This window comes from Sapajus apella, unplaced genomic scaffold (assembly GCF_009761245.1).
Source record: "Sapajus apella isolate SASKATOON/1434 unplaced genomic scaffold, GSC_monkey_1.0 scaffold5, whole genome shotgun sequence".
NCBI lineage: Eukaryota > Metazoa > Chordata > Mammalia > Primates > Cebidae > Sapajus > Sapajus apella.
Genome location: NW_022436945.1, coordinates 12,028,840 through 12,055,889, shown reverse-complemented (window position 1 = coordinate 12,055,889; position 27,050 = coordinate 12,028,840). Strand labels below are relative to the sequence as shown.

The window sequence follows — 27,050 nt, the reverse complement described above, 5'->3', positions numbered from 1 at the left end:
TTGTTAACTTTATGCATAAACACTATTCTAAATTTTTCCTGTGCATAATTGAGCTCAAATGATTTTTTTTTTACTTTTAATGTAATTTTCTCCCTTTAATTATACGAGATGATATTTGTTCTAATTCTGATTTTAAAGGGAAATTAAGTTACTACCAAGTGAAATGTATGGGATTGAATTTGGTATGTAGGAATTTTAAATCCACTTTATAAGTGAATCAGTTAAGCTAGACTTTGACCTTAAAACTTGGAGAGATCTTGATCAGATTCTCTCTGCCCAGAAAGAGTGATTTCATTTGCCCAAGAATACCCAGTGAGTAGTGAAAGATTTCCTACTTTGCAATCTAGTGCTGTTTCCCACTACGTGTCGTCATTGATAGACTCTTATTTGAATTTAGCACTAATCATGATTTCATTTTTGTCATTGAAAGTGACAGTATTGACACAAAGAATGTCTTTTCAGTTTTAATGCCAATCAATCCAGTGTTGTTTTCTGTTATTTGCCATTCATTGTTAACACGTTGAGTCTTATCTCTTACCTGAAATGCTTGGGACCAAAAAAAGTTTTGGACTTTGGATTTTTTTCAGATTTTGAAATATTTGCATTATACTTAGCAGTTTACCATTCCTAATCCAAAAATCTGAAATCCTCCAAGGAGCATTGTCTATGAAAAGTTTCAGATTTTGAAGCATTTTGGATTTGGATTTTTGGGTTAGGGATACTCAACCTGTAATTTTTTGGGGGTAAAATAACTGTTATTCATGTACGGGAAGAAGTCTTTTTATTAATGAGGTCTTTAAATGAATCTGACTCGTGAGCAGGTAATTATGAAATTAACCATGCTAGTCCTTATTTTATATTGTAATTATTATAAATACTGACATCATGGAGCATATTTGGAGTATAGTAGAAGGAATTACTACTGAGTGTGAAAGTCATTTCCCAGAAGTGGTTTTAGGTCAGTATGAGTGTGCGCAACTTCTATTATTTCTGATTCCCGCTGTAAGTCTGTTTTCTAGAAAATGTTTTATCAAAGTGCTAAATACCTTGAAACATGATATATTTTACATTTTGTGAATTTTCCTTTTTTTTTAAAAAATAGCATTTAGCACTAGAAATGATCTTGAAGTAAGCCTGAATTATAAATAATTTTCTTCGACTCTTGCTTTTGTTTTTATTTTCTGTTCAACTTATACCTTACCTGGTACACTGGTCAAGCAAGCAGAGAGGTGACTAGATTTTTTAGCAGGGCAAAGGGATTATCTTCTCAGTGACATAATTGAGCATTTTATACAAGTGCAGGCAGTATATTTAAACATGTATGTTATCTGGCCCAGCTGACAGTGGGTGGATATTACGCTAGTTAGACTTACTGTATTTATATAGGCCCTTTATTCCTTTGGAAGTAACTTTAGTGTTGATAGTTTATGATTCTGATTCTCTTTCTAAATGGAGGATGTCTTGATTTCTTAAGTCTGAGTCTGGGTTCTGTAAGTTCACATTTTATTATTGTATAGTCACCTTTTATTTTTTATTTTTTTTGAGACAGTCTCACTCTGGTTTCCCAGGCTGGAGTGCAGTGGTGCAATCTTGGCTCAATGCAGTTTGTACCTCCTGGGCTCAGGTAATTCTCTTACCTCAGCCTCCCGAGTAGCTGGGATTACAGGCGTTCACCACCATGCCCAGCTAATTTTTATAATTTTAGTGGAGACAGGGTTTCACCATGTTGCCCAGGCTGGTCTCAAACTCCTGGACTCAAGTGATCTGCCTGCCAGAAGCTGGCAAAGTGCTGGGATTATAGGCATGAGCCACTGCCACCTTTTAAATTAAAGCATGAAGTGTTAAAGTATGTGGCGTTTTCTCTTCTATTTTGAAAGTGTTTTATCATTCAGATTTTGAGCATGAAATAAACTGTGATGTACTGACAAGACATAATAGAGATTCAACATTGTCAGAAATTTATATAGTAGTTAACAAGAAAAAATTGAGCAAAATAAATGAAACACAAAACATACACAAAAATACATTTTATAAGCCTTTGCTATGATATTGCACCATGTGAAACTTTTATTTTTATTTAATACCAGTTTAAAGCATCTATTTTTGAACTTCCTAACTGTTCTTCTAAACTATTTAAATTAGTATAATCCTTTTCTGGAAGGAATAAGCTATTCTTTTATCTTTCAGACTTTTAATCCCTTAAAAAATGTAATACACAATTCTTTAAAGCTAAAATGGAGTAGCACTAAGATTTTTTTTTTTTCTTTTTCAGACTTTTTTCTTTTCTTAAATGTTATTGTGCCATCTAGAGGCAGCAAAGAGAAATGTATTTGAAATTGTTGACAAAATTGTTATAGTTACTGCGCGGGAGTTAAACATAAAGAAAAAGTTAATGAAATTATACCCACTTTTAAGTAGCTAAAGTTATGTTTAGGAATGAAGAAATAGCTTTTAAAAATTAGAAAGCAATATTTTTTTCTTATATCTTTTAAAAATTAATAAAATCCTATTTTTCTTGAATTCCATCTTAATATATCATTTTATATAGCAAGTCTAAATTCCTATCTTGGGATAGAGTCCATAAAAGTTTTCTTTATCTGGTTTTAAAGAGTTTTGAATTTTTTAAAAAATGAGACATAAAGAATATACTTGTTCATAAGTCTGGGATAGATACCAAAGCTTGATTGAGTGTACATCCTGTTATACCAATTACTTACTAAGGTCTCACTGGGAGCCAGAAAAAGAAAAATTAAGCAGAAGTTAGGTTTGCTTCAGTGTTATGATTTGAAATAGCCATTTAGGGCAGAAAGATTCACAGGAGCTGGTGTCCCTAGGAAAACACAAAGAAAACTGAATGGAGTAGGGTAAGGATTAGGTACTTTAATCAGTAATGGTGAAAATAAGGTAATTTATATACATTGATTTCTCTTTTGTTACTGTGTTTCATTTTCATAAAAATAGGAAACCAGAGCATTCATTTTCTTTGTCTAGTGACACTTTTACATTCATTTATATACAACATGCTGAATACCATCATAATATGTCATTTTATAAATTAAGATCGCATTCAGATCAACTTTGATTTCATTTACTTTGTAATTGAACATACATGCTAGTGATGTTTTTGTTTAAATAATTTTCAGATAAGTACTATACTCACGTGGATCGAATGTCTTATTTATTTCTACACATTAACATGCAGTGAAAGCTGGAACTCCTACCCATCTCTCCATCACACCCATAAGTAACTACTATTTCTTTCTTGCATATTGTTGAGGAGACCCTCGTGTTTTTGGAAACAAAAATGAATATATGGTCCTATTTTCTCTCATTTTTGCACAAAGGTTGCGTGCTACACACGCTGTTCTAAACCATGTTTTTTTCTGGGGAGCAACTTAACTATGTATGTAGTGATGATACATAGTTATGATGTATCTTAAAGAGGATGATGGTGGTAGTGGTGGCCAGTCTTTATTAAGTACTTATGTGTCAGCCTCTCCTCTGTTGTATTTATATGCATTCACTTACTCAGCTCTTAACAACAGCCTCATGAGGTATATAGTATTGTTGTCATCACCCCCAGTGGACAAATGCAGAAACTGGGGCACAGAGAGGTTAAATGCCATGCTTACAAAGCTAGTGTTGGAACTGAGATTTGAATTCACAGTCTCATTTTAGAATCTGTGTTATTAATACCTCTGCTGAATCTCCTTTCTGAAATCCTCTCAAGTCAATATGAGTTTCCTCATTCTTTCTTATCCCTGGATATTATGTTTCTACCATAATTTATTTAGATATTTCTCTATTGTGTTTGTTTCCAGTGGGTTGTACAATATCATTTTGCACATTTAATTGCGCATCTGCGGGACGAATTCTCGAGAGTGGAATTCATAATCAAAGGGACCAACTGTTTTTTTTTTTAAATTGAGGTATTGAGCAAAGTGCACAAATATTGATATTTTTACAGAAGAATGTGTATGAAGAAGATTTGTACTAAAGTCCTCGGTAGTGCTCATGTGTTTCGCTGTATTCAGTTTCTGCCACCGTCTCTAGATACCACTCTTTTGATGTCTCTCACCATAGATAAGTTTGGCCTGTTTTTAGACTTTAGGTGTGTAGTATGTACACTTGTGGCTTGTTTCTTTCTTATCATTACGTGGATGAGATTTATCTTTGTTTTTGCATTTAGCAGCAGTTTTTTCTTTTTCATTGCTAGGTAGTAGTTCATTGCATGAATATGCCAAAGTTTGTTCATTTTATCATTGATAGCCATTTCTGTTTCTAGGTTTTGGCTGTCAAGAAAAAGCTGCTGTGAGTACTCATGTATATGTTTTATGATGGGCATGTACACTCAGGAGTGAAATTGCTAGGTTGTAGGCCTTCCGTACATTTAGATTTAAGTAGCTAAAGCCATGCAATTGACCAGAGTGGTTATATTGGTTTATGATCTCAACAGTAATGAGAGTTCCAGGTGCTCTACATTTTTGCCATGCTTGGAATTGTCAATCTTCAGTTTTAGTCTTCTGATGGTAGTATTGTGATATATCACTGTCATTTTAATTTTTATTTCTCTGGTGACTATTGATGTTGAGCACTTCTTTATTTTTTTATTGGTGACTTGGGTATCCCCTTTTGTGAAGTTTCTGTTCATGTCTTGCTGCCTATTTTAAATTTCGTTGTCTTTCATTTTCTTTAATTATTTATAGGACTTCTCAATACGAGTTCTGAATATGAGCTCCCTGTTAAGAGTTATGTGTTATACATATCTTCTCCCAGTTCATGCCTTTTTTTCCCTCAATATTGTCTTTTTATGAAGAGAGTTTCTTAATTTTTCTGAAGTACAATTTCTTAGTGTTTTTCTTTTTTTTAGTTAATGCTGTTTATTTCCTAGTTAAGAAATCTTTTTCTACCCCAAGATTATGAAGATATTCTCTTTTGCTTTCTTCAAGAAGCTTTACTGTGTTTTACCTTTTACATTTAGATCCGCGATTTGACTGGAATTGATTTTTTGTTGGTGTGAGGTAGAGGGAATAAAATCTTTAAATTTATATTCTTTGTTCCTTGGTGGGGGGAAAAAGCAACATAGAAGTAAGTCATAGTCCATAGTCCTCTTTTAAATTTTTTTTTTTTTTTTTTACATTTCTGATTTCAGATCTATTTTAAAATTTTGTTGATAAACTCTCATTGTAATTCTTTATACCCTGACACACAGGGTGCCCTGATATGTTTTCATTGTGTTCCTTTCCATTGTTCAGATCCTGGTGAATTTAGACAGTTGCTAATTTTAATTATTCTTATTATTGATACAGTGATAATTATGGAAATCTTCTGATTTTATGTTCAGAAAATCTCAGGCCTAAAGTAATACTTGTAAATATATGAGTCTCTGTCAAGTAAACAGTTTTAAAAACTCTTTTTCCATTTATTTGAGACTTAGTAATGATCATCTTTGTCATTTTTTAATACACTTTTGATGTTTAATTTCTCTGCATCGGTGCCACTAACTTCTGTGGAGAACTTTATTTTTCACTTCCTGGCTTAGTTATTAAAGTGTGTATCACACAGAAGAGTGAGTAAGATTACTATTTAGTGGTGGACTGTGGTCATGTGGGTGCTGGAGGGCAGAGACATTTTCTATTTTATTTATTACTGTGTTGCAAACGTGAGCAACAGGTTTGCTTTTTCTAATCAAAGTGTCTCACACTGCCATTTTTGTATAGTGTGTTTAGTAATGCTTTTGTTGTTATCATAAAGCCTATGTTTATTTACTACCACAATTGAAAATAATTTGATTCAGATTTCTGCCTCTGCTCTCTCGTTACAGAGCTTTAACTTGTTTACTGTCTTGGTATCCTAAAATTCTCAGTTGCCTTACATATTTTTATATTCTTTTGTATTACCCAATCTAGCCAGATTTTTTTTAAGGTGGGAAAGCTAAGAATGGCTTTTAAATTTTTTAGTAGTTCTATTTCACATGGTTAATACTACCTGCATAACAGCTTTGATTTGCCTCTTGGCCCCCAGAGTCCCCCAGGCCCCCAGATATTTACTATCTGACCCTTTATACTTTCCCTAGGTTCAGTTTTCAGCAGGGGACCTCTTTGCATGTGGGCAGGTCAAAAATGCTCTTCTGAAATTAATGACAGAATAATAAGGAACTGAAACAACTCAACATTTAAAAAGAATGTGAGTTTAGAAATGGGCAAATGATCTGACTAGACATTCTGAAAAGACATACAAATGACCAACAGGTATATGAAAAAATACCATCACAAGTCATCAGGAAAATACAAATCAAAACCACAATGAAATATCTTACCCCAGTTAAATGGTTTGTATCAAAAAAACAAAAAATAGGAGAATGTGGAGAAGGGAACTCTTACATATTATTGGTGGGTTTGTAAATTAGTACAGCAATTACAGAAAATAGTTTGTAAGTTAAAAAGCTAAACATAGAGCCACCGTATGATTCAGCAATTTCACTGCTGAGTATCTACTCAAAAGAAAGGAAATCAGTATATTGAAGAGATACCTTCACTCGCATTTACTGCAGCACTGTTGACAATAGCCAAGCTATAGAATCAACCTAAGTGTCCATCAGTCCATTGACAGACAAATGGGTAAAGCAAATGTGGTATATATACACAAAAGCAAATATATTATTCATTCATAAAAAATAATGAAATCCTGTCATTTGCAGCCATATGGATGAGCCTGGAAGTCATTTTGTTAAGTGAAATAAGCCAGGTACAGAATGACAAATAGTGTATATTTTCACTCCTATGTGGGAGCTGAAAAAGTTGATCTCATGGAGGTAGCAAGTAAAATGGTAAATACCAGAGGCTGGGAAGGGAAGGATCTGGGAATAGGGGGTGAAGAGATGTTGGTTAATGAGTACACAAATACAGATAGAAGGAGTAAGTTCTGATGTTTGATAGCATGGTAGGATGACTGTAGTTATCAATAATTTATTGCATATTTCATATTTCCCAATTACTTTTATTTGGTCATTACACATTTTATGTATGGATCAAAATATTACATATATGGCATCAATATGTACAGTTATTATGTATGAATAAAAACATGTTGAGGAAAAAATGCCCCTGTGGAAGCAGTGCCCTGTGTGCCCAGTGACAGGGGTACTCATGCCTTTCTTCAGTCCTTGGTGCCCTCTGTTTCAACATCTTGTTTCTTTTTCATTCTGTGTCACATTTGTTTGGCTTTTGAAAAATATCAGTTTCTTTTGAATTTTAACTTTTTATTTTTTTAGATAGGGGTCTCACTCTGTTGCCCAGGTTGGAGTGCAGTGGTGCCATCTCAGCTCACTGCAGCTTCAACCTCCCTAGCTCAAGTGATCCTCCTACTTTAGCCTCCTGAGTAGTTGGGATTACAGGTGCACACCACCATGCCTGGCTAATGTTTTTATTTTTATTTTTTGGAGAGATGGGATCTCACTGTGTTGCTCAGGCTGGTTTCGAACTCCTGGCCTCAAGCAATCCTCTTGCCTTGAGCCCTCCAAAACTCTGAAATTATAGGCATGAGTCACTGTGCCTGGCCAAAAGTAACTGATTTCTTTTCAATTTGAATGCCATATAGAGTATATTTTGAGAACAAAATTGGCTCTTAGTCAAATGTTTTATTTGATGATATCCAGCTCCCTGTGTTGTTACTCTCTGCCAGGGCCTATGGAAGGCACTTTTACCGCCGTTCTTCTACTCCTTCTCCAATCCCCCTGAGATGATTAGAGGAGTCTTCATTTTTTAGTGAGGTAACTGCCCCAAGTCTTACAGCTGGTAAATGGCAACGTGTTATTGAATGCTTCCTGCAGTCATCTAAAACAGACAGTGCACGAAGAGTTGAGAAGCTAAACTGGATACGGAAAATTTATCCTGTTATTAGTTCTGTACTGGAATAGAAGCTTTTCACTGAAATTGAATGAAAATAGGTCTACTCTCACTGGCATCTAACTGGTTTTCATTGTCTCAACATTTCTTTGAATTTCCCCACTAATATTTTAGACTTTTAACAGAATGAAAATATTTTGAGGCCATGTATTACAGAATAGTGTTATGGTCATCTCACAAAGGCAAATTGCTCAGAATTGGTCCTGATAGGCTTTTCTCTGGTCTTTTCCCTTCTGTGTACTTAAATTATAGACTGCAGGGCCTCAAAGGACTGGAACTGTGTTCTGCCAATTCCTGTATATCCATTACTTGGCGCTGTGCCTGGCCGTGGCAGACACTCAACATTTGTCAAGTAAATGGGTGAATTGTAAGTTTGAGGCTCATCAGAGTATAGGGGAATAGTTTAGCTGGAATTCAGCTTCCTGTGTTCTCAGCTTTGCGCCCCACTTACTGTGATTTTTGTCATTAACTGTTCAGCATTTGATAAGGTGAGGGATTTGTTTAGCATCTTGATATGATCTTTTTAGATCTATAATTGTAGATTGTGAACTTCTGATTCTTCCCTGGGAAAAGTTGCCCCTTCCTTTCCTACTCTGTTGAGGTCATCTTCCATTTCCTTGTCTGGTTGTCACCTATTCTCTTTCTTTTTTTTTTTTAATCTAGCTTTTCTTGTTTCAGATATTTTATTAAGAACTTCCTAATTAGAGGTAAATCCACTGTGGGCCCCTTCCCTTATTCAGTAGTCACATTTTAGCTTTAAGAGTCAGTGCCGAAGGAGAATTTAGTGAAGAGATCTGGTAAACCTACAGCTTTGGCTCTTACAACCCGTTATCTGGCATGACGGCCAGGGTGGAGGTGTTTTTCCAGCTTGCTCTGGTCCTTTTTAAAGAGGGTAGCTTTAAGATGCCCATTGTTTTCATTTCAGAGAGGCAGTTGTATTAGGGAGGAGGGACTTGGCAGCCAAGCTCCTTTGAATCTAATCTTTAAGGCATGTAACTTCTGTGCCTCAGTTTTTTAACTTACAAAGCCTGGGGCTAATATAACATACATACCTCATACAGTTATGGTGCTGGACACAGTTAGTGCTGGGATTATGGTACATGTTCTATAGGTGACATGCTGTTATTGCTTATTATTTTAAATTATTTTTCTTTTGAGAAAGGGTCTTGGTATGTGGCCCAGACTGGAGTGCAGTGGTGCTATCTTGGATCACTGCAGCCTTGACCTCCTGGGCTCAAGCAGTCCTCCCACCTCAGCCTACTGAGTAGCTGGGACTACTCAGCATCATGCCTGTCTAATTTTTTAAAATACGCTTTTTGTAGAAATGGATCTCCTTGTATTGCCCATGGTGGTCTCAAGCTCCTGGGCTCAAGCCATCTGCCCACCTCAGCCTCTCAAAGTGCTGGGATTACAGGTGTGAGCCACTGTGCTCAGCCATTTATTGATTTTTGGGCCCTTACAACGCTCTTCCTCTTTGCTGCCATAACTGTGCTGTACTTTATCAAACGTTGTTATGATCTGGATGTACGTGTGTCTCCCCTGTGATTTTCAACTCTTCAGGGGCAGGAACCATGTTTTGTCTTACCGTTATATCTCCAGTTCCCTATGCAGTGTGTGGTCCATTTGTATTTGAGGAACTTGAAGTTGAACTTGACTACACATAGAGAGGTGTCTTTGGGCTTTGTAGACTCAAAGATACTGCTCTCATTGTGTGTGATCAGCTAGTGAATATACATAGTGATAACTGAGCTTAAAGGGCATTGAAAAGGATGAAGTCTGGTTATCCTTTCTGAATTGCCCAGATATAGGGGGCGGCTTTCTCTTTTACCCTCATAGCAGATTCAACATTCTAGTTTGTAAAGTAGATGGTCCACTGTAAAATGATGGTATGCCATAAGCAGTTAACATAATAGAAGTTAGGAAAGCAAAGTGTTAGGAAAACAGCATGAAACATTAATCTGAATAAAATAAAGAGACATAAGGGCCAGAGTTTTTGTTTATTGATATGTTTTGGTCACTCAAAAAAATCTCAGTAGTTAAATGTCAAGAGAACTGCTGCTAGAATGAATCTTTCTTTTTGCCCCTAGGATTTGACGGGATCTGAACTATACACCCAGGCGGCCAGCCTCCTGCATCCCATGGTTTATACTACTGCTGTCATTCTCCTCTTATGTCTCTTAGCCGTCATTGTCAGTTACATATACCATCACAGGTAAGAAATACACCTCAACAAACTAGATCCGTGGACTTTGATTTGAAGGACTTTATTTCACATGTAATTTGGATAAAAGTGAGTTTGTTATCATGCTGTCTTTCCAAAGTAAGGATAATTACTTTAGAATACATTCATGCCTTCTTCATTTTGTGCCATTAGAGACACACATAATTAGTATTTGGGATGATAAATTCAATTTTTACAGTATGTAGCCTGTTTGCTGGGTTCATATGTAGAAAAGAATATGGGAAATATGTGTTGGAGACTGTGGGGCGGCTCACAGGAGCAACAGGATATAAAGTAAGGCAGACGTTTCTTACCTGCAGAGGCACCTAAAGAGGCATCTCCAGGTATCAGACTGTATTATTACAATTATTTTATGACTTTTTGCCTATTATGGCCTTTATTTTACAGATGGCATTTTAAAGAAAGTTTGTGCCATTTAAGCATGGGATATGTTGGGGTTTTTTTTTTGTTAATTGGAGGCAAAGCTACAGAAACTTGTGTTTTATGGTAGAAAATAATGAACTAAAAGGATTTGCTAAGCAGAAGTTCACTTTATAAAATGTTTTGCTAGAATGGATTTTCCTTTTTGAGCTAGACATGTGGCATTTCTTGACATTTAGTTAAGAAACAAAAGGAGATTTGAGATATATGTATATAAATATATATATATATATATATATATATATATGTGAGAGACTTCAACATTTCATTATGAAAGTCCAGGAAGAAATGCATTGAGTTTTAGACCTATGCCAGTAGGTCAATAAAAGACCCATTTGTGTGGTTCAGAAGTCTGTAGGTAGCCGAGCAGGTAATCCTGTCATCTTAAGACATTGTAGTAACAAAAGCCCAGGTCTTTCTTTCTTTCTTTCTTTCTTTCTTTTTTTTCTTTTTTCTCAGATAGAGTCTCACTTTGTCACCCAGGCTGGAGTGCAGTGGTGTGATCTGGGCTTACCACAACCTCCACCTCCCAGGTTTGAGCAATTCTTCTGCCTCAGCCTCCCAAGTAGCTGGGTCTACAGGCACGTGCCACCACATCTGGCTAATTTTTATATTTTTAGTGGAGATGGGGTTTCACCCTGTTGGCCAGGCTGGTCTTGAACCCCTGACCTCTTGATCTGCCCACCTTGGCCTCCCAAAGTGCTGGGATTACAGGTGTGAGCCACCGTGCCCAGCCAAGCCCATGTGTTTCTTATTGTGAAGAATTTTATTTAGCATTTAGTGGATGCAGTGGTTCCATAAATGACTTTTTTTTTTTAAGTGCATAAAGTCGAATGTTAAGAAACTAGATTGAGTTAAATGATTCCTCAGATCTGTGTGTGTATATGTGTGTGTGTGTGTTTGGTAGCATATGTTTGTTAAATAAAATGTTTAAATATAAAATATTTAATTTTTGCCTTTTATGCAGTTAGAATTAACTTAAGATCTAACATCATAGTTTCCTCCTTCATAGTTACTAGACTGAATATTAATATTTTCTCTGTTTTTTAAACAGTTTGATTAGAATCAGCCTCAAGAGCTGGCACATGCTTGTGAACTTGTGCTTTCATCTTTTCCTAACCTGTGTGGTCTTTGTGGGAGGAATAACCCAGACCAGGAATGCCAGCGTCTGCCAAGCAGTAAGTCAGAGGGAAAAATTGAAATGGAAACAATTACTGGTATTAGAAAACAATTTCATTAACTATAAAAAGAAAAAAATCATTCTTTAACACCTTTTCTTTAACTTATTAAAGATATATGTAATGTCTGTCACTTAAATAATTTGCCAGTGTACTTCATGTTTTAAATTACCACTTTGCAACTGAATATATAACTTCAACAGCTCATCCCTTTATTATTGGGAATTCAGAATTACATAGCATAGCTATTGCTACAATGCCTGTTATTTATCTTTAAAATTACAAAGTTCTGACTTTGGCTGATAGAGAAGTGACATTTTCTGATAGTAGAATTTTAAGAATTATTTTATGTGTTAATGAGCACATCCAAATTGGAAAAAAGTTAACTGTAAAGATATACAAATAACACTAGGTTAGGTAAATATGAAGAATTTAAAAAATTCTACCCTTCGTTTCCAATAAATTATTACATATATAGCCTTAGTGAACAGTTTTTTTGCAGCATAAATATAAAAATGGAAACTCTTCAATATATGAATAGAAACTGTGGAAAATTTTATTTCGTGTTTGTGTATTGTTTTTCACCTGCATGAGAGCAAGACATTTAACACTAATTGAAAGTTCAGGCCGCCTGGATTTGGATTTCAGTTTACAATTTACTGGCTGTGTTTCTGTGGGCGATCTGTTTAACCTTTCTTTTTTGTTTTGTTTTTTTTTTTTTTGCCTTTAAAACTGTGATTAAAAAACACATAACATGTGATCTACTCTGTAAACAAATTGTTCATTGTGCAGTACAATATTTTCACCTGTAAGCACAATGTTATAGAGCAGGTACCTAGAACTTTTCATCTTGTATGATTTAAACTCGGTATGCATTGAACAATGACTCCCCTTTTCTTCTCCCCCAGTCCTGTGGCAATCCCCATTCTCTTCTTGGCTTCTATGATCTTGACTGCTTTAGATACTGCACATAAGTGTGGTCATGCAGTATTTATCCTTCTGTTACTTACTTAATTTCATTTAGCATAATGTTTCAAGGTTCACCTATGTTGGTGAATATGATTTTCCTCTTTTTTTTGGCTGAATAATATTCCATTGTATGTAGAGACCATGTTTTCTTTATTTGTTGTTGATGGACATACAAGTTGTTTCTATCTGTTGGCTACTGTGAGTAATACTTCAGGGAACGCAAGAGTGCGGGTATCTCTTAGAGATTTTGATTTTAATGTGTTACTCTTCTGTGTCTCAGTTTTGTCACCTATAAATTGGGAATGATAATTGAGTTGGATGATGTGATTATTTATATTAAAAAACTAATTTCCACAAAATTACTTAGAAGTAATAGGAAAGTTTAGCAAATAGCGGCTGCTAGTATGCAGAAATACAATTGTGAGAAAACATAATGAGAAGGTAGTATTTACATAGTGTCAAAGACTATCAGGCACCTAGGAATACTGAAAGATGTTCAAGATTTACGGGTTAAATTAAAATATGTATTAAAGAAGACCTAAATAAATGGAAAGATGTAATAGATCAAAGGATAGGAAGACAATATCAGCAAGATGGCAGTTCCTTCTAAGATTAATCTGTAGAATTTTTTATGAAACTCAATAAGATGATTTTTAAATTTATGTGAAAATAAATGGCCAAAGAAAGACAAGACACTGATGAAAAAGAGGAGCAGAGCCAGAAGACTGTCTTCTAGTCATCAGGGTTTATGAGGCTATGGAAATGAAACCAGTATGGTAATAGCTGTAGGCAGAGATAAATTGGCCAGTCGGATAGAATAGAGAGTCCAGAGGCAGACCATGGGAACTCTGACATTCAACAGAGGGGACATGCCTTGACACCTGGGGAAGAGAGACCACCATCAGTAAATGGAGCCAGAGAAAATCCATTTGGAAAATGGTTAAACTGTGTCTATACCTCATGCCACATTTAAAAAAAAAAAAAAAGTCAACTATAGGTTGTTTAAAGACTTACATATCCAAGCCAACATCTTAAAATCCTTTTTAAAAAATGTTGGAGACCTGAAGGCCAGACAGTGAAAGCCATCCACTAGAAAAGAGGTAATTGTGACTAAAAATAAGAACTCATGTTTATCAAGAATTCTCAAAGAAACTAAAAAGCTAAGTTACACATTGGAGGAATCTATTGACAGTCCATACAACTAACAGAGCATTCGAGTAAAAAAATATATCAATAGCTATAATTGGTGAGAACGCTACAACAAGCCAGAAGAAAAAGTAGCAAGAGAATGGACGAGCATGTCATAGAAGAGTGAACTCACAGGGCCAGCACATGTGCAGAAATGTTCAACACCATGGGGGTCCTGGAGATGCCAGTAAAGGCAATTAGTTACCATTTTAGGGCTTTTCTGTCAGCAGAAATTAAGCCTGACAATCCCAAGTCTTGATGAACGTATGAACCCACAGGATCCTTTTATATAGTTGGTGGGAATGTAAGTGGACATCCTCTTGGGGTGCATTGCCTTCTATAGTAATGTGTTCATGTACCCTGGAACCCAGCAGGCCCCACTCCTGACCTCAGAGAGTAACCTTGCCTGTATGCACATGAATAGGAGTATGGATATGAATATTCATTGCAGCATTATACATAATATCAAAGACCTGGAAGCAACCCAAATACCCAACACAGAGAGAATGAACAAACAAATTCTATGGTATTATACAAGTGTCAGAACCAATGAATTATAGCAATGCAGAATAGCACAAATTAGTTTTAAGTGAAAAGTAAGCCCTACAAATTAAAATTCACCATGTTTTTCTTTAATAAAGGTAAAAATCACTAAAACAAACAGCCCACTTTTAACAAAAAAATAGGTGCAATAAAACTATAAAAGAGAAAGCAAGGGAGTGATTAACAGAGGATGTGGGGTGATGATACATAGTCTATAGTAGGGTGATAGTTACCTCTGATGAGGGGGTCGTGTGATTAGATACAGGTTATTGACAAGGTCTTGTCTTGTGTCTTGCTGGTAGATTCTTGGATAAGTATCATACTATTAATAATAACTAATTAAATAAAGGCATGCTGTGCTTGGCCCACTCATTAGAATGTGTCATAATACTGTGGTTTATTAATTTATTAATTTATTAATCCATAATTGTATACCTGAGATCCAATTTAAAATGTAGGTATATAAGAATATTTGAGAGAATTAAATGACTCAAGCATCTCAAGAGAACCAGTCATATACTGACTGTTCAATAAATGTTCCTGTTACCATTATTATATTAATATTGGTGAAATTACCTCTCATCTGTGTGGTATATTTCTGTTTTAGGCTATTACTATACATTTGTAAAAAAACTACCTATAAGAAGTCAGATGATGGGTTTCAGATCAACTAAATCCATGTATAGAAGATAGCTCCTCTGTGTTCTCAGTCTTTCTCCCCTTCATGTGGCTGACTGCCACTTACCTTGTGGATTTCACTTTATCGACCTGAGATGGGTAATTTAATTGACTCACAGTTCCACGTGGCTGGGAGGCCTCAAAATCATGGGGGAAGGCAAAGGAAGAGCAAAGTCATGTCTTTCATGGCAGCAGGCAAGAGAGAGCACGTGCAGGGAACTCCCTTTTATAAAAACCTTCATATCTCATGAAAGTTATTCACTATGAGGAAACAGCGTGGGAAAGATTAGCCCTCATGATTCAGTTACCTCCCACCTGGTTCCTCCCACAACAGATGAGAAGTACGGGAGCTACAATTCAAGATTTGGGTGGGGACACAACTAAACCATATTAGTTCCTTACTAAAATTCCATGCTGCCTACAAAACTTTACGATTTACTGTTTGCTATCTCTGACCTGTAAGCTCTCCCCGGACTCTATGTTTTACAAGTATAAGAATTATAGTAGTTGATTCACTGGTGTTTATCCATGGACCAGCATGACACCTGACCCACAGTAGATGCTGAGCAAATGTTTACTGGATGAATGAAGAAAAAGAAGCCCGTCTGCACGTAGTAGAATGCATTCCAACCTGGAGCTGTTTTGATCATAGACTCTATTAGAAGAGTACTCAGCACACATTGGCAATAAAGGTCTCCATTTTATCTCAAAGTATGCATTGATTTCATGAAGCAGACACATAAATTTATTTCACTAAGGAATAGAAAGAAGCCATTGTAAAGATGACTGCCTTTCATTGTCCTGAGTGGAATTTTATACCATTTCTTTTCTTTTCTTTTTTTTGAGATGGAGTCTTGCTCTGTCACCCAGTGGCACGATCTCGGCTCACTACATCCTCCGCCTCCTGGGTTCAAGCAATTCTCCTGCCTCAGCCTCCCGAGTAGCTTGGACTACAGGCGTGTGCCACTATGCCCAGCTAATTTTTATATTTTTAGTAGAGATGGGGTTTCACCATATTGGCGAGGCTGATCTCGAACTCCTGACCTCATGATCTGCCTGCCACTGCCTCCCAAAGTGCTGGGATTACAGGCATGAGCCACCGTGTCTGGCCCCATTTCTAAATGGAAAAAGAGAGGAATTGTATGAGTTTTTAGGGCTTCAAGAACAAATGCCATTAAAGGTTTACAAAAGGAAAGGGAAAGGCCAGCCTAGATGTTTCACTGTTGTTTTCTTCTGTGTTTATAATGTGCTTCCCTTTGATGAAAGACATAGCATCATTCTTGTGTTTCTGACTCAGACATTCCTTGCTTCACTTTTCCATTGTAATACTCAATTCAGGTAATCAGCAGCTGAGCACAGAGTGGTAGAATTAGGATTCCAGATCCTAGTAGGTAGGTTCTAATTTTGTGTCTGCCAGAACAACTTATGTTAATAGTCTCTTAACCTAGTAGGGGCTTAATGTTTCTTCTATAAAATAATGGGTCAGCTAGTTAAGGTAATTGATTGTTAAAGTTCTTCCCTCTCAAAAACCGAGCCCTTTTTTTTGAGATGGAGTCTTGCTCCATCTCATGCTCAAAAAACATGTGCACATGTTTTTCTGTGTAATTTGTATTTGTACATTATCCATGCCATTTTGTCTTTATTATCGCCCTTTGCGAGCTCACATATTTTATGAACAGTATCAATGGGTCATAATATCGTTTCTCCCACACAGTGATTGGTTGAGGTTATTAAAGGTGCCACCAGCCAGGTACTTCTCACTCTTCTGACTCTGGTTCCTGAGTTCATTTCAGGTAGGATCTTAGGTGCTCTCTATGGCCTTTAACTCTCTTTTGCTATGGGTGCTGAAAGAAAACTAAGAAGTTGAGTGAGGAAGTGCAAGGGCCATTGACTGGAGCCTGGAAGGGATCTGTGTTCTGGTTCATGATACACTGCCAAATAATTGGTGGTTAATTTTTTGGTCCTTGGTTTTCTTAACCATGCAGTGAGAGGATTCAGCTGGATCTTATGTAAGATACCTTGTTGCTCCACCACTCCATGATTAAATTCATTAAATACAGTGCCAGCCGCCCTTGTCAGGTGCCCTTGAGATCTGTTATTTAGAGGAGGATTGCTGCAATGGCACAAGAGATGTGTTTGGAAAAATCTAATCAGTGAATATTAAGACCATTCTACTTGCCAACTGCTATGCATGTGTTACGTCTTAACTTTCATGTTAGCCCTAGGAGGTAGTTTTTCTTCATATATTTTATAACTATATAAATTGAATCATAGACAATTGAAATAACTTGCCCTGGGTCACTCAGGCCATTAGGTGGAAGAGGCATGATTCAAAAGTTGTCTGTTTGATTCCGAGTGCCTCTCAGCCCCGTCGCTGTGCTTTAGTACTTAGTAGAGGCCAGCGTAGGAGAGTAGGAAGGGCAAGGACCTTGGAACCATCTAACCTGAGTTTGAGCCACAGCTGTGTTACTGACCGTGTAATCTCTGGTGGATGACTTCTCTCAGTCTTAGTCTGTGTTTTTGTATCTCAAGGTTAACACTGACCTCATGGTGATGACAAAAGGATAAGGTGAAATCACATGCAAGAATACATTTTTTAATACATAGCAGGCATTTATTAATGTAAGCTGCTAAAATTTTAGTTGTTCATGTATTCATTGTCTATATGTTTGTATTCATCATAAAGTTCATTAGTTTTACACAGTTGCTATGTATGATGCACTGCCGTAGGCTTATTGGTGGTTAAATGAACTCTAATATGTGAGAGTTTATAGTTAGATAACAAACATATATTTGGATAATTATTTTATACCCATTTTACAACTTTGGAAATTAGTGTCCTGAGGTAAGGTGGCTTTCTTGAGTAATAATCTACTGTGTTTAACTAATTATTTACATGCCTCATGAATTAGATTACTTCTAAACAATTTACAGAATTTCCATCTTCATCTCTGATTTATTTGGAAGAAAATGTGATAGCAAGGTTGTATTTCATGTAGACGCAGTGTCAGATGGAGAAGACAATAGGAAGTACTACATTCCAAAAGACAGGAAAATCTTTCCTACTAGATATTAATCACTCCTTTTTTTTTTCTGAATATTGTAGAATGTTTAGTGATTTGCTTTCATGACTATGCTAGCAGATGTCATCATACCCCTCAAATTCCACTACTGGTAATAATCAGGCTTCAGTATCTTTAAGAGTAAACCTCCTCTGAAAATTTAGAAATGCCATAGAAAACACTTCAGTGCCAAAAGATGGTTTTTTTCCCCATGTGGAAAATTCTTTGACACCTCCTGTGTTGAAGTTCTGTACTTTTACTTATGCATTTGAGTCTCATTCTTTTGACCTTTGTGTTAGAGACACCTCCAGCAATAGCAGAGTTGGCCATTTTGAGTCAATCTCTGATTTGTTTTGAATTTATTGGTTTCTATGCATCGAATTCATTTATACTGTTTTTACTTACATTATTTGGTATGACATTAGATAGGTCAATGGGTTATTTTATGGTTTCTGTTCCATTTCTGTCTATAAATTTTGCTTTCACAGTGCAGTCAGCAAGACTAATGGGAACCAAGAAGCAACCTTTCTCTTCAAGAAGATCACTTCTGACTTTTGTAGTTGGGCCAAACTTGATCCTCTCTCCCAGCACCTCCAGAGGCATTGCAAGGTTTCTCTGGAGAGGGACGACCCTGGTTTTCCCCTGCAAAATAAGATTTGGGCTTTCGGGTCATCAAGTTTTTGCTGCAGATTGGTTCTCATTAACATAAACTCTGGACAATGGTCCATGTTGTTATTATTGTTACTTTGAAAAGGAGTCTTGCTCTATCATCCAGGCTGGAGTATAGTGGCTCAATTTTAGCTCACTGCAACCTCTGACTCCCTGGTTCAGGTGATTCTCCTGAGTAGCTGGGGCTACAGGTGTGCGCCACCAAGCCTGGCTAAATTTTTGTAGTTTTAGTAGAGACAGGGTTTCACCATGTTGGCCAGGCTGGTGTTGAACTCCTGACCTCATGATCTGCCTGCCTCTGCTTCTCAAAATGCTGGGATTACAAGTGTGAGCCACCGAGCCTGGGCCATGTTTTTATTTTTGACCTTTGATTTTCTTGAGGTTGGAGAGGCATCCCTGTAGAATGACAAATTTTTTCTTGGATTTTCGTTAATAGAATTTTACCTGTAATAATTATGTAAAAAATAAGGGATTAAAAAAAGAGAGTAAGTTACGAGTTAAGAAAGCCGGATTGTGTCCTTGATGCTACAGTGACATACGACATTTACTTTTCTTAAACTAAAATTTAAGCGTCTCTTACTTTCTCACATCTTCACCTAGGATTTTATCCTCAACTAGAGTTGTTTCATATACAGATCATTTGATAAACAGAAACTTCAGTGGTACCTCATGTGCATGTACTGCAGTTATCTTATACTTACCGAGTACCTATTATATCCCAGGTGTTGTGCCCATTCAATTTCTGTGACACTCCCAGAGGTGGCGATTGGTAATTTTCCCACTATTAAATTGAGGAAAGTTAATTTTAGGGAGGTTACATTATTTCTTCAAAATCACATTTTAATAGGAAATAATATAGTTTTTTCTGCTAATTGCTTGTCACATACTAGGTGGTTTGCTAAATGCTTCATGTGGACTATCTTACTTATCCCCATAGTACTTTTACATTATTCTTGGTTCCCAAGGGTGGAAGCCAACACTTTACATGTTATGTGACTTTGCTTAGGTCACCTAGCAGGTAAGAGGGGGATACCAATTTAAAAACCAAGGAAAATTCGATTCTGAGTTCACCCTCTTAACCATCAATATGTTATTATATTGTTTTGTTACTGCTACAATTATAAAAGCTCTGGATTAGATCTCAGTCTCTGACTCTGCAACTTACTCTCTATGTGTTGTGGCTTTCACCCTGTAGTTACCTGTACCCTCTATATATTCCTCCTTAAAAATAATGTTAGAAAATAAACTCTAGACTGGGCATAGTGGCTCATGCCTGTAATCCCAGCACTTTGGGAGGCTGAGGTGGGTGGATCACCTGAGGTCAGGAGTTCGAGACCAGCCTGGCCAACATGGCGAAACCCTGTTGGGCATTGTGGCCCAGGCTTGTGATCCCAGCTAATTGGAAGGCTGAGTCAGGAGAATCCCTTGAACCTGGGAGGCAGAGGTTGCAGTGAGCCGAGACGCCGCTGCACTCCAGCCTGGGTGACAGAGCAAGGTTCCGTCTCAAAAACAGAAAATGAACTCCAATTTATAATGTGGCATTTATGAAAAACACACTTTTGGTTTAATGTTCTGTCCTGTATTAAGGGTCATCTTGGGTATAAGTGGTAGTTTGAGCTTCTTGGAGCCAGTTGTTGGTTTGTGTATTTCAGGAACATGATCCCCTGTCACGCCTCTGTTAGAATGTGGTGTTGCATTAGCAGGCAACAGAGTTGATTATTAGGATAGGCCTTCCTGCTGCTTTTGAAGCAGACTTCTGAAAGTTACTTACCAATTTTTAGATAAGCCTTAGTGGAAGTATATATATGGGGGGTGGGGGTGGGGGGAGTCTTGCTCTGTCGCCCAGGCTGGAGTGCAGTGGCACAATCTGGGCTCACTGCAACTTCGGCCTCCTGGGTTCAAGCAATGCTCCTGCCTCAGCCTCCTGAGTAGCTGTGATTACAGGTATTCATCACCATGCCTGGCTGATTTTTGTATTTTTTCTTTTTTTAGTAGTGACAGGGTTTCACCATGTTTGCCAAGCTGGTCTAGAACTCCTGACCTTGTGATCCACCCGCCTCGGCCTCCCAAAGTGCTGGGATTATAGGCATGAGTCACTTTGCCTGGCCCATTTTTTTCTTTTAGTTTATGTATTCTTTGATTTTCCTTGTAGGTTGGGATAATTCTTCACTATTCCACCCTTGCCACAGTACTATGGATAGGAGTGACAGCTCGAAATATCTACAAACAAGTCACTAAAAAAGCTAAAAGGTGCCAGGATCCTGATGAACCACCACCTCCACCAAGACCAATGCTAAGGTATCTCATATCTTTGTTGTATTATCTTAAAGGTTAACTAAGTGTTTTGATTGCTTTCATTGAGGGATAATTATATATAATGAAATTGCTGAGTGAATTATGGGAAGTCAAAGAATGGACTTATACACAGCAGAGCCTGGTTTTGAAAATGGCTTAGGCATCCTTTGAGCTGCGAGCCCTCAGTCAACTTCTGTGCCCTCTCTGAGCCTTCCATGCTCATCTCAAAAGTGGGGCCGATTCTCCCATCCTACAGTTGTGAGGAGTAAATGAGGAGATGCAAAGCACTTAAGATGGTATTGGCCATCTAAGAGGCACTATGAAAATAGCAGCTGTTTTTATTTCCTTGAGGTCATATGTCATAGGTTTTAATCTGCTCAAGTATATGTCAATTTAATTATTCTGTGCAAAGGACAAAAATACTTGTAGTATGTATTTTCCTATCCATTATAATATGAAAAATTGTAAATGGACTATCCTGCTGGATGAATAAAATCTATCGGTGATGACCAGGCTTATTGAATGCCTGATTTGTAACTGGCCCTGGGCCAGGGATTTAGAGAAGACCCCCTTGCCTTTCAGGAGTTTATAGTTTGCAGGAGGAGCAGACTGGGCTGTGTGAGAAGTGTAGTGGAGATAGGTTCTTTGAAAGTGCAAAATAAGAAGCCATTAATTTTGGGGGTGTGGTGTTAGGAAATGCTGGACCGCTGGCGTGAACCTTACTGTGATCAAGACAGAGTGTAAAAGTGACACTTCCAAATAGAAGAGTGAGCAGAGGAAACCTTGAGAAACGCAGTTTGGTTGGAGCCTCGGGTGTATTTGGTGTCAAGTAGCAGGAATTCAAGAAGCAACCTGGCTTTGAGGCGTTGTGGATCCTATTTAAAGTGTGGGCAACCACTGACGATTTTTTTTTTTTTTTTTTTTTTTTGAGACGGAGTTTTGCTCTGTCACCAGGCTTGAGCACAGTGGCGTGATCTCTGCCTCACTGCAACCTCCGCCTCCCGGGTTCAAGCGATTCTCCTGCCTCAGCCTCCTGAGTAGCTGGGATTACAGCCATGTAACACCATGTCCAGCTAATTTTTGTATTTTTAGTAGAGATGGGGCTTCACCATGTTGGCCAGGATGATCTTGATCTCTTGACCTCGTGATCCACCCACCTCGGCCTCCCAGAGTGCTGGGATTACAGGCGTGAACCACTGCGCCCGGCCTACTGAGGATTTTAACTAAGGGAGTGGCTGACACAGTGTCATTTTAGAAGGATAGCTATGGCTCTAGTATGGAGTATAAATCAGAATGCCCACGAATAAAGAATTCTGCTGAGGTTATTAGGGCAGCCCCTATGAAGGTCAGAACAGTGTCAGGGAGAACAGAGAGGAGGACACATGTTTGAGAGGCTTGAGGCAGTTTCTCTAGGGTTGATGTCTAGCCGGACTTATGAGAGGGAGAAAAGTTTGAAGGTGGCTGCAAGTTGTCTATGCTAGCCTAGCTAGCGTGCCTGGATAGATGGGGTTTCCATCAACTGAGAAATAAGATAGGTAAGACAGAAAGGGCAGGTGGGTGGGGGAGACAGGCAGAAGGGGTCAGGGCGCTAGGCTCATCAGTACTTTCTTGTGGAATGTTTACATTTTTAGAAGTCCAGGGCTTAACAGAGAGGACAAGCTAGACATTGTGTAGGAGGAGCAGGAGACATTTCCTTATGTGGTAATTGAAACCATGATAATGAACAGGATCTCCTAGGGAGAAGTTAGTTAAGAAAAGAATGATACTTGGACCACATTAATGTTTAATAGATGGGTCATCGAAAAATCACTGGATTTTTGGCTGTGGAAAGAGAACACCCAAGAACATGGAAGATTTTGGGGACAGTGGTTCCGTGTTTGACAAGGAGCAGCAGGGGTGCTCGGTGGCCCCAGAGGATGAGATTTGACACCTCCCTCACTTCTATTAAAAGAAAGGCGAGAAGGTGGTGTTTTTGGCTCAGAAACTTGGGAATCTCAACCTGAAGCAGCTGTTCCTTCCTATAAGATTCTGAGAACAAAGATAAAGAGTTAAGGAAAAGACAGCTTGGGCTTCAGACGCTCTGCAGTCCCCAAATGGCACAAAAACATCCTCTTTGCATTAGACAGCTCAAGCTCTGCACTCTAGCACTGCTTTCCCCATATCCTTGAGTTTAAGGAAACCTGAGCAACACTGCTGCCTGGAGGGTGGGACACGGGATTTGCCCGTGAGTCTCTTCTGACCTCAAAGAGGGCGTTTTTAGTATCATGGTGTTGAGTGGGTGCAGCTGACAATAATGTGATAAAGGCATGGAAGTTGTAGTACCAGTGTTTGCAGAGGGAAGAGAGAAAAGAAGTGGTAGGTGAAGGAAAGTTTTAGAAGATGGGGGGAAAAAAAAAATATATATATATTATATAAAAGCTGGAAATAAGAACCAGTACAGAAGACTTTAAAGATGTAAAATAGGCTTATTTGATAACAAGAAGACTGGGGAGCTGGGGGAGGTGAAACAAGAGTCACAGATAGACTCCAAGATCAATTTTGGAAATCATGTTTTTTTTTTCTGGTAACAAGCAGATATGAATTTAGTATAGCAGGAAGAAGGAGAAAAATCACATATCATTGGCATTTCTGTAATTGGAATAGAAGGCAGAGTTAGAGTTTTATAGAGTAATTAGTTTTCAGCAGTTCTAACATCACGTTAAAGGATTTTAGTGACAAGGTACGACAAAGAAACAATATATGGGCAGGTGTATCACAGATATTGCCTTTAGCCACCGAACACAAGATTTTGGGGCTCTGTCTCAGGAAGGAGCAAATGCAAAATTAAGATTCTGACTCCCCAGGAGTATCCATCTGGACGGAAATTTATTTTCAGAGAGATCAAGGAGCTCAGAGATGACCACAAAGTTTTTTTTCGTAGGACCAGTCACTGCTCGGTTTCAATCAGTTTTTATTGCACCATCATTTCCCTTGCTCTCCCCAGCTACTCTGTGGAGAAGGGGTCAGGTAGGGCCTTTCGCTCTGTGAAGCTGCTGGGATCCAGATACTTCCTTGCCTCAGTCTCAGAAGACTGGGGATGAGATACACAGCAGTGGAGGTCCTGGGACATGCAGGCTGAGCTGAACATTAATCAGGAATTAATATGCCAGTACTTTTTTAGTATGAATGATGGCACTTTTTAGTTCACCTGCTGAATCTAAAAGAAGCCAGTTCCCCCTAAAAAAAAAAAAAAAAAGCTGAAATCCTACTTGCAGGCAAAAAGTGTTACTTTTCCTGTCCACAAGGTGGCAGAAGCTGATCAGCTTTCCTCTCCTTGGAAACAGTGCTTAAAAACAAGAAATCTTTTAAAACAAAACAAAATCACGTTACTGCTAATAAATCAGCCTCCCCCAACTTAACTCTCAACTTACTATTGGAATAAAAACAATAATTAATCTTCAGGGAATTACTTTTGAAGTACTGAGATATGATAGATACATGTTAAAAAATGGAATGATGAGTAGTATTTGCTGCGATTCCTCCTTCTAGGTTTTACCTGATTGGCGGTGGTATCCCCATCATCGTTTGTGGCATAACCGCAGCAGCGAACATTAGGAATTACGGTAGTCGGCCAAATGCACCCTAGTGAGTATTTTATATTCTCTGTGTACTTGACCCAGTTGCTTCTCTTTTAAGTATTTTCTAGTTATTAGGTGATTGCAGTTTCTTAAATAATTTGTTGAAACATGTAGCATCTGATCTGGTTTATCATTTTCTTTTCCAGTTGCTGGATGGCATGGGAACCCTCCTTGGGAGCCTTCTACGGGCCTGCCAGCTTCATCACTTTTGTAAACTGCATGTACTTTTTGAGCATATTTATTCAGTTGAAAAGGCACCCCGAGCGCAAATATGAGCTTAAGGAGCCCACGGAGGAGCAACAGAGATTGGCAGCCAATGAAAATGGCGAAATAAATCATCAGGATTCAATGTCTTTGTCTCTGATTTCTACATCGGTCTTGGAAAATGAGCACACTTTTCATTCTCAGCTTTTGGGGGCCAGCCTTACTTTGCTCTTATATGTTGCACTGTGGATGTTTGGGGCTTTGGCTGTTTCTTTGTATTACCCTTTGGATTTGGTTTTTAGCTTCGTTTTTGGAGCCACATGTTTAAGCTTCAGTGCGTTCTTCACGGTCCACCATTGTGTTAATAGGGAGGATGTGAGACTTGCGTGGATCATGACTTGCTGCCCAGGACGGAGCTCCTATTCAGTGCAAGTCAACGTCCAGCCCCCCAACTCTAGCGGGACAAACGGAGAGGCACCCAAGTGCCCCAATAGCAGTGCAGAGTCTTCATGCACAAACAAAAGTGCTTCAAGCTTCAAAAATTCCTCCCAGGGCTGCAAATTAACAAACTTGCAGGCAGCTGCAGCTCAGTGCCATGTCAATTCTTTACCTGTGAACACCCCTCAGCTTGATAATAGTCTGACAGAACATTCGATGGACAATGATATAAAAATGCACGTGGCGCCTTTAGAAGTTCAGTTTCGAACAAACGTGCACTCAAGCCGCCATCATAAAAACAGAAGTAAAGGACACCGGGCAAGCCGACTCACAGTATTGAGAGAATACGCCTATGATGTCCCAACAAGCGTGGAAGGAAGCGTCCAGAACGGCTTACCTAAAAGCCGGCTGGGCACTAACGAAGGACACTCAAGGAGCCGAAGAGCTTATTTAGCCTACAGAGAGAGACAGTACAACCCACCACAGCAAGACAGCAGTGATGCTTGTAGCACACTTCCCAAAAGCAGCAGAAATTTTGAAAAGCCAGTTTCAACCAGTAGTAAAAAAGATACGTTAAGGAAGCCAGCTGTGGTTGAACTTGAAAATCAGCAGAAGTCTTACGGCCTCAATCTGGCCATTCAGAATGGACCAATTAAAAGCAATGGGCAGGAGGGACCCTTGCTCGGTACCGATAGCACTGGCAATGTTAGGACTGGATTATGGAAACACGAAACTACTGTGTAACGTTGCTGGACTTCCTAGGCAGAAATTCATATAAACTGTGATACTCACATTCCTTTAAGGTATGAACAATTAAAAACTGTTTACAGCCACCATAGGGATTCAAAAGAATTTGGAATAAACTTTGAAGTTTTGGATTTTACTTATTTTTATCCCCAAATTGTTACTATTTTTTAGGATCTGAAAACAAAAAATCTTTCTAAAACATTGTTTTAGTTGTCAAAGCACCAACAGGACATTTTGAGATCTGAAATGTAATTTCTTGGAATCCACAATGTGTACTAAACATTTCAGGCTTGTATTTAATATAATAAATAGGTGTTTGTTACTGTGTCAATCTGTTATTTTTATGGTTTACAATACAAGCATTTAGTTCTATTTAATGAAATCAGTGGTTTGAGGTATTTTAATGAGAGTTACACATAAATCAAAATCAGTTACATATATTAAATGGTTAAGTGTATTGATTATGGCATGTAAGCCAAAGTGATTTTTTTGGTTGCTGTATTTTATAAGTCTAGTTTTAAATGCTACCAAGTTTTTTTGTTTTGTTTTGTTTTGTGTGTGTGTGTGTGTGTGTGTGTGTGTGTGTGTGTTTGAGACTGAGTCTCACTCTGTCACCAGTGCAGTGGTGTGACTTCAGCTCACTGCAACCTCCGCCTCATGGGTTCAAGCAGTTCTCCTGCCTCAGCCTCCTGAGCAGCTGGGACTACAGGCACCTGCCACTACACCCGGATAATTTTTGCATTTTTAGTAGAGATGGGGTTTCACCATGTTGGCCAGGATGGTCTCGATCTCTACCTCGTGACCCGTCTTCCTCCGCCTCCCGAAGTGCTGGGATTACAAGCGTGAGCCACCCACCCCCAGGTTTTAAAAGGATCTCTCAGGATGTTTTTTGG

At 38.1% G+C, this 27,050-nt stretch overlaps 1 protein-coding gene across 1 annotated transcript in view; it reads left to right on the top strand.

The window, feature by feature from the left end:
- ADGRA3 (adhesion G protein-coupled receptor A3) overlaps positions 1-26,486 on the top strand; it is a 128,925-nt gene extending 102,439 nt beyond the window's left edge. Inside the window, exons 15-19 of the mRNA XM_032273441.1 lie at positions 9,995-10,119; positions 11,624-11,747; positions 21,009-21,154; positions 24,680-24,775; positions 24,915-26,486. Coding sequence (XP_032129332.1) covers positions 9,995-10,119; positions 11,624-11,747; positions 21,009-21,154; positions 24,680-24,775; positions 24,915-26,154 — 1,731 coding nt within the window. The 3' untranslated portion in view covers positions 26,155-26,486. The remainder of the gene's footprint in view (positions 1-9,994; positions 10,120-11,623; positions 11,748-21,008; positions 21,155-24,679; positions 24,776-24,914) is intronic.
- Positions 26,487-27,050: the final 564 nt, after the last annotated feature.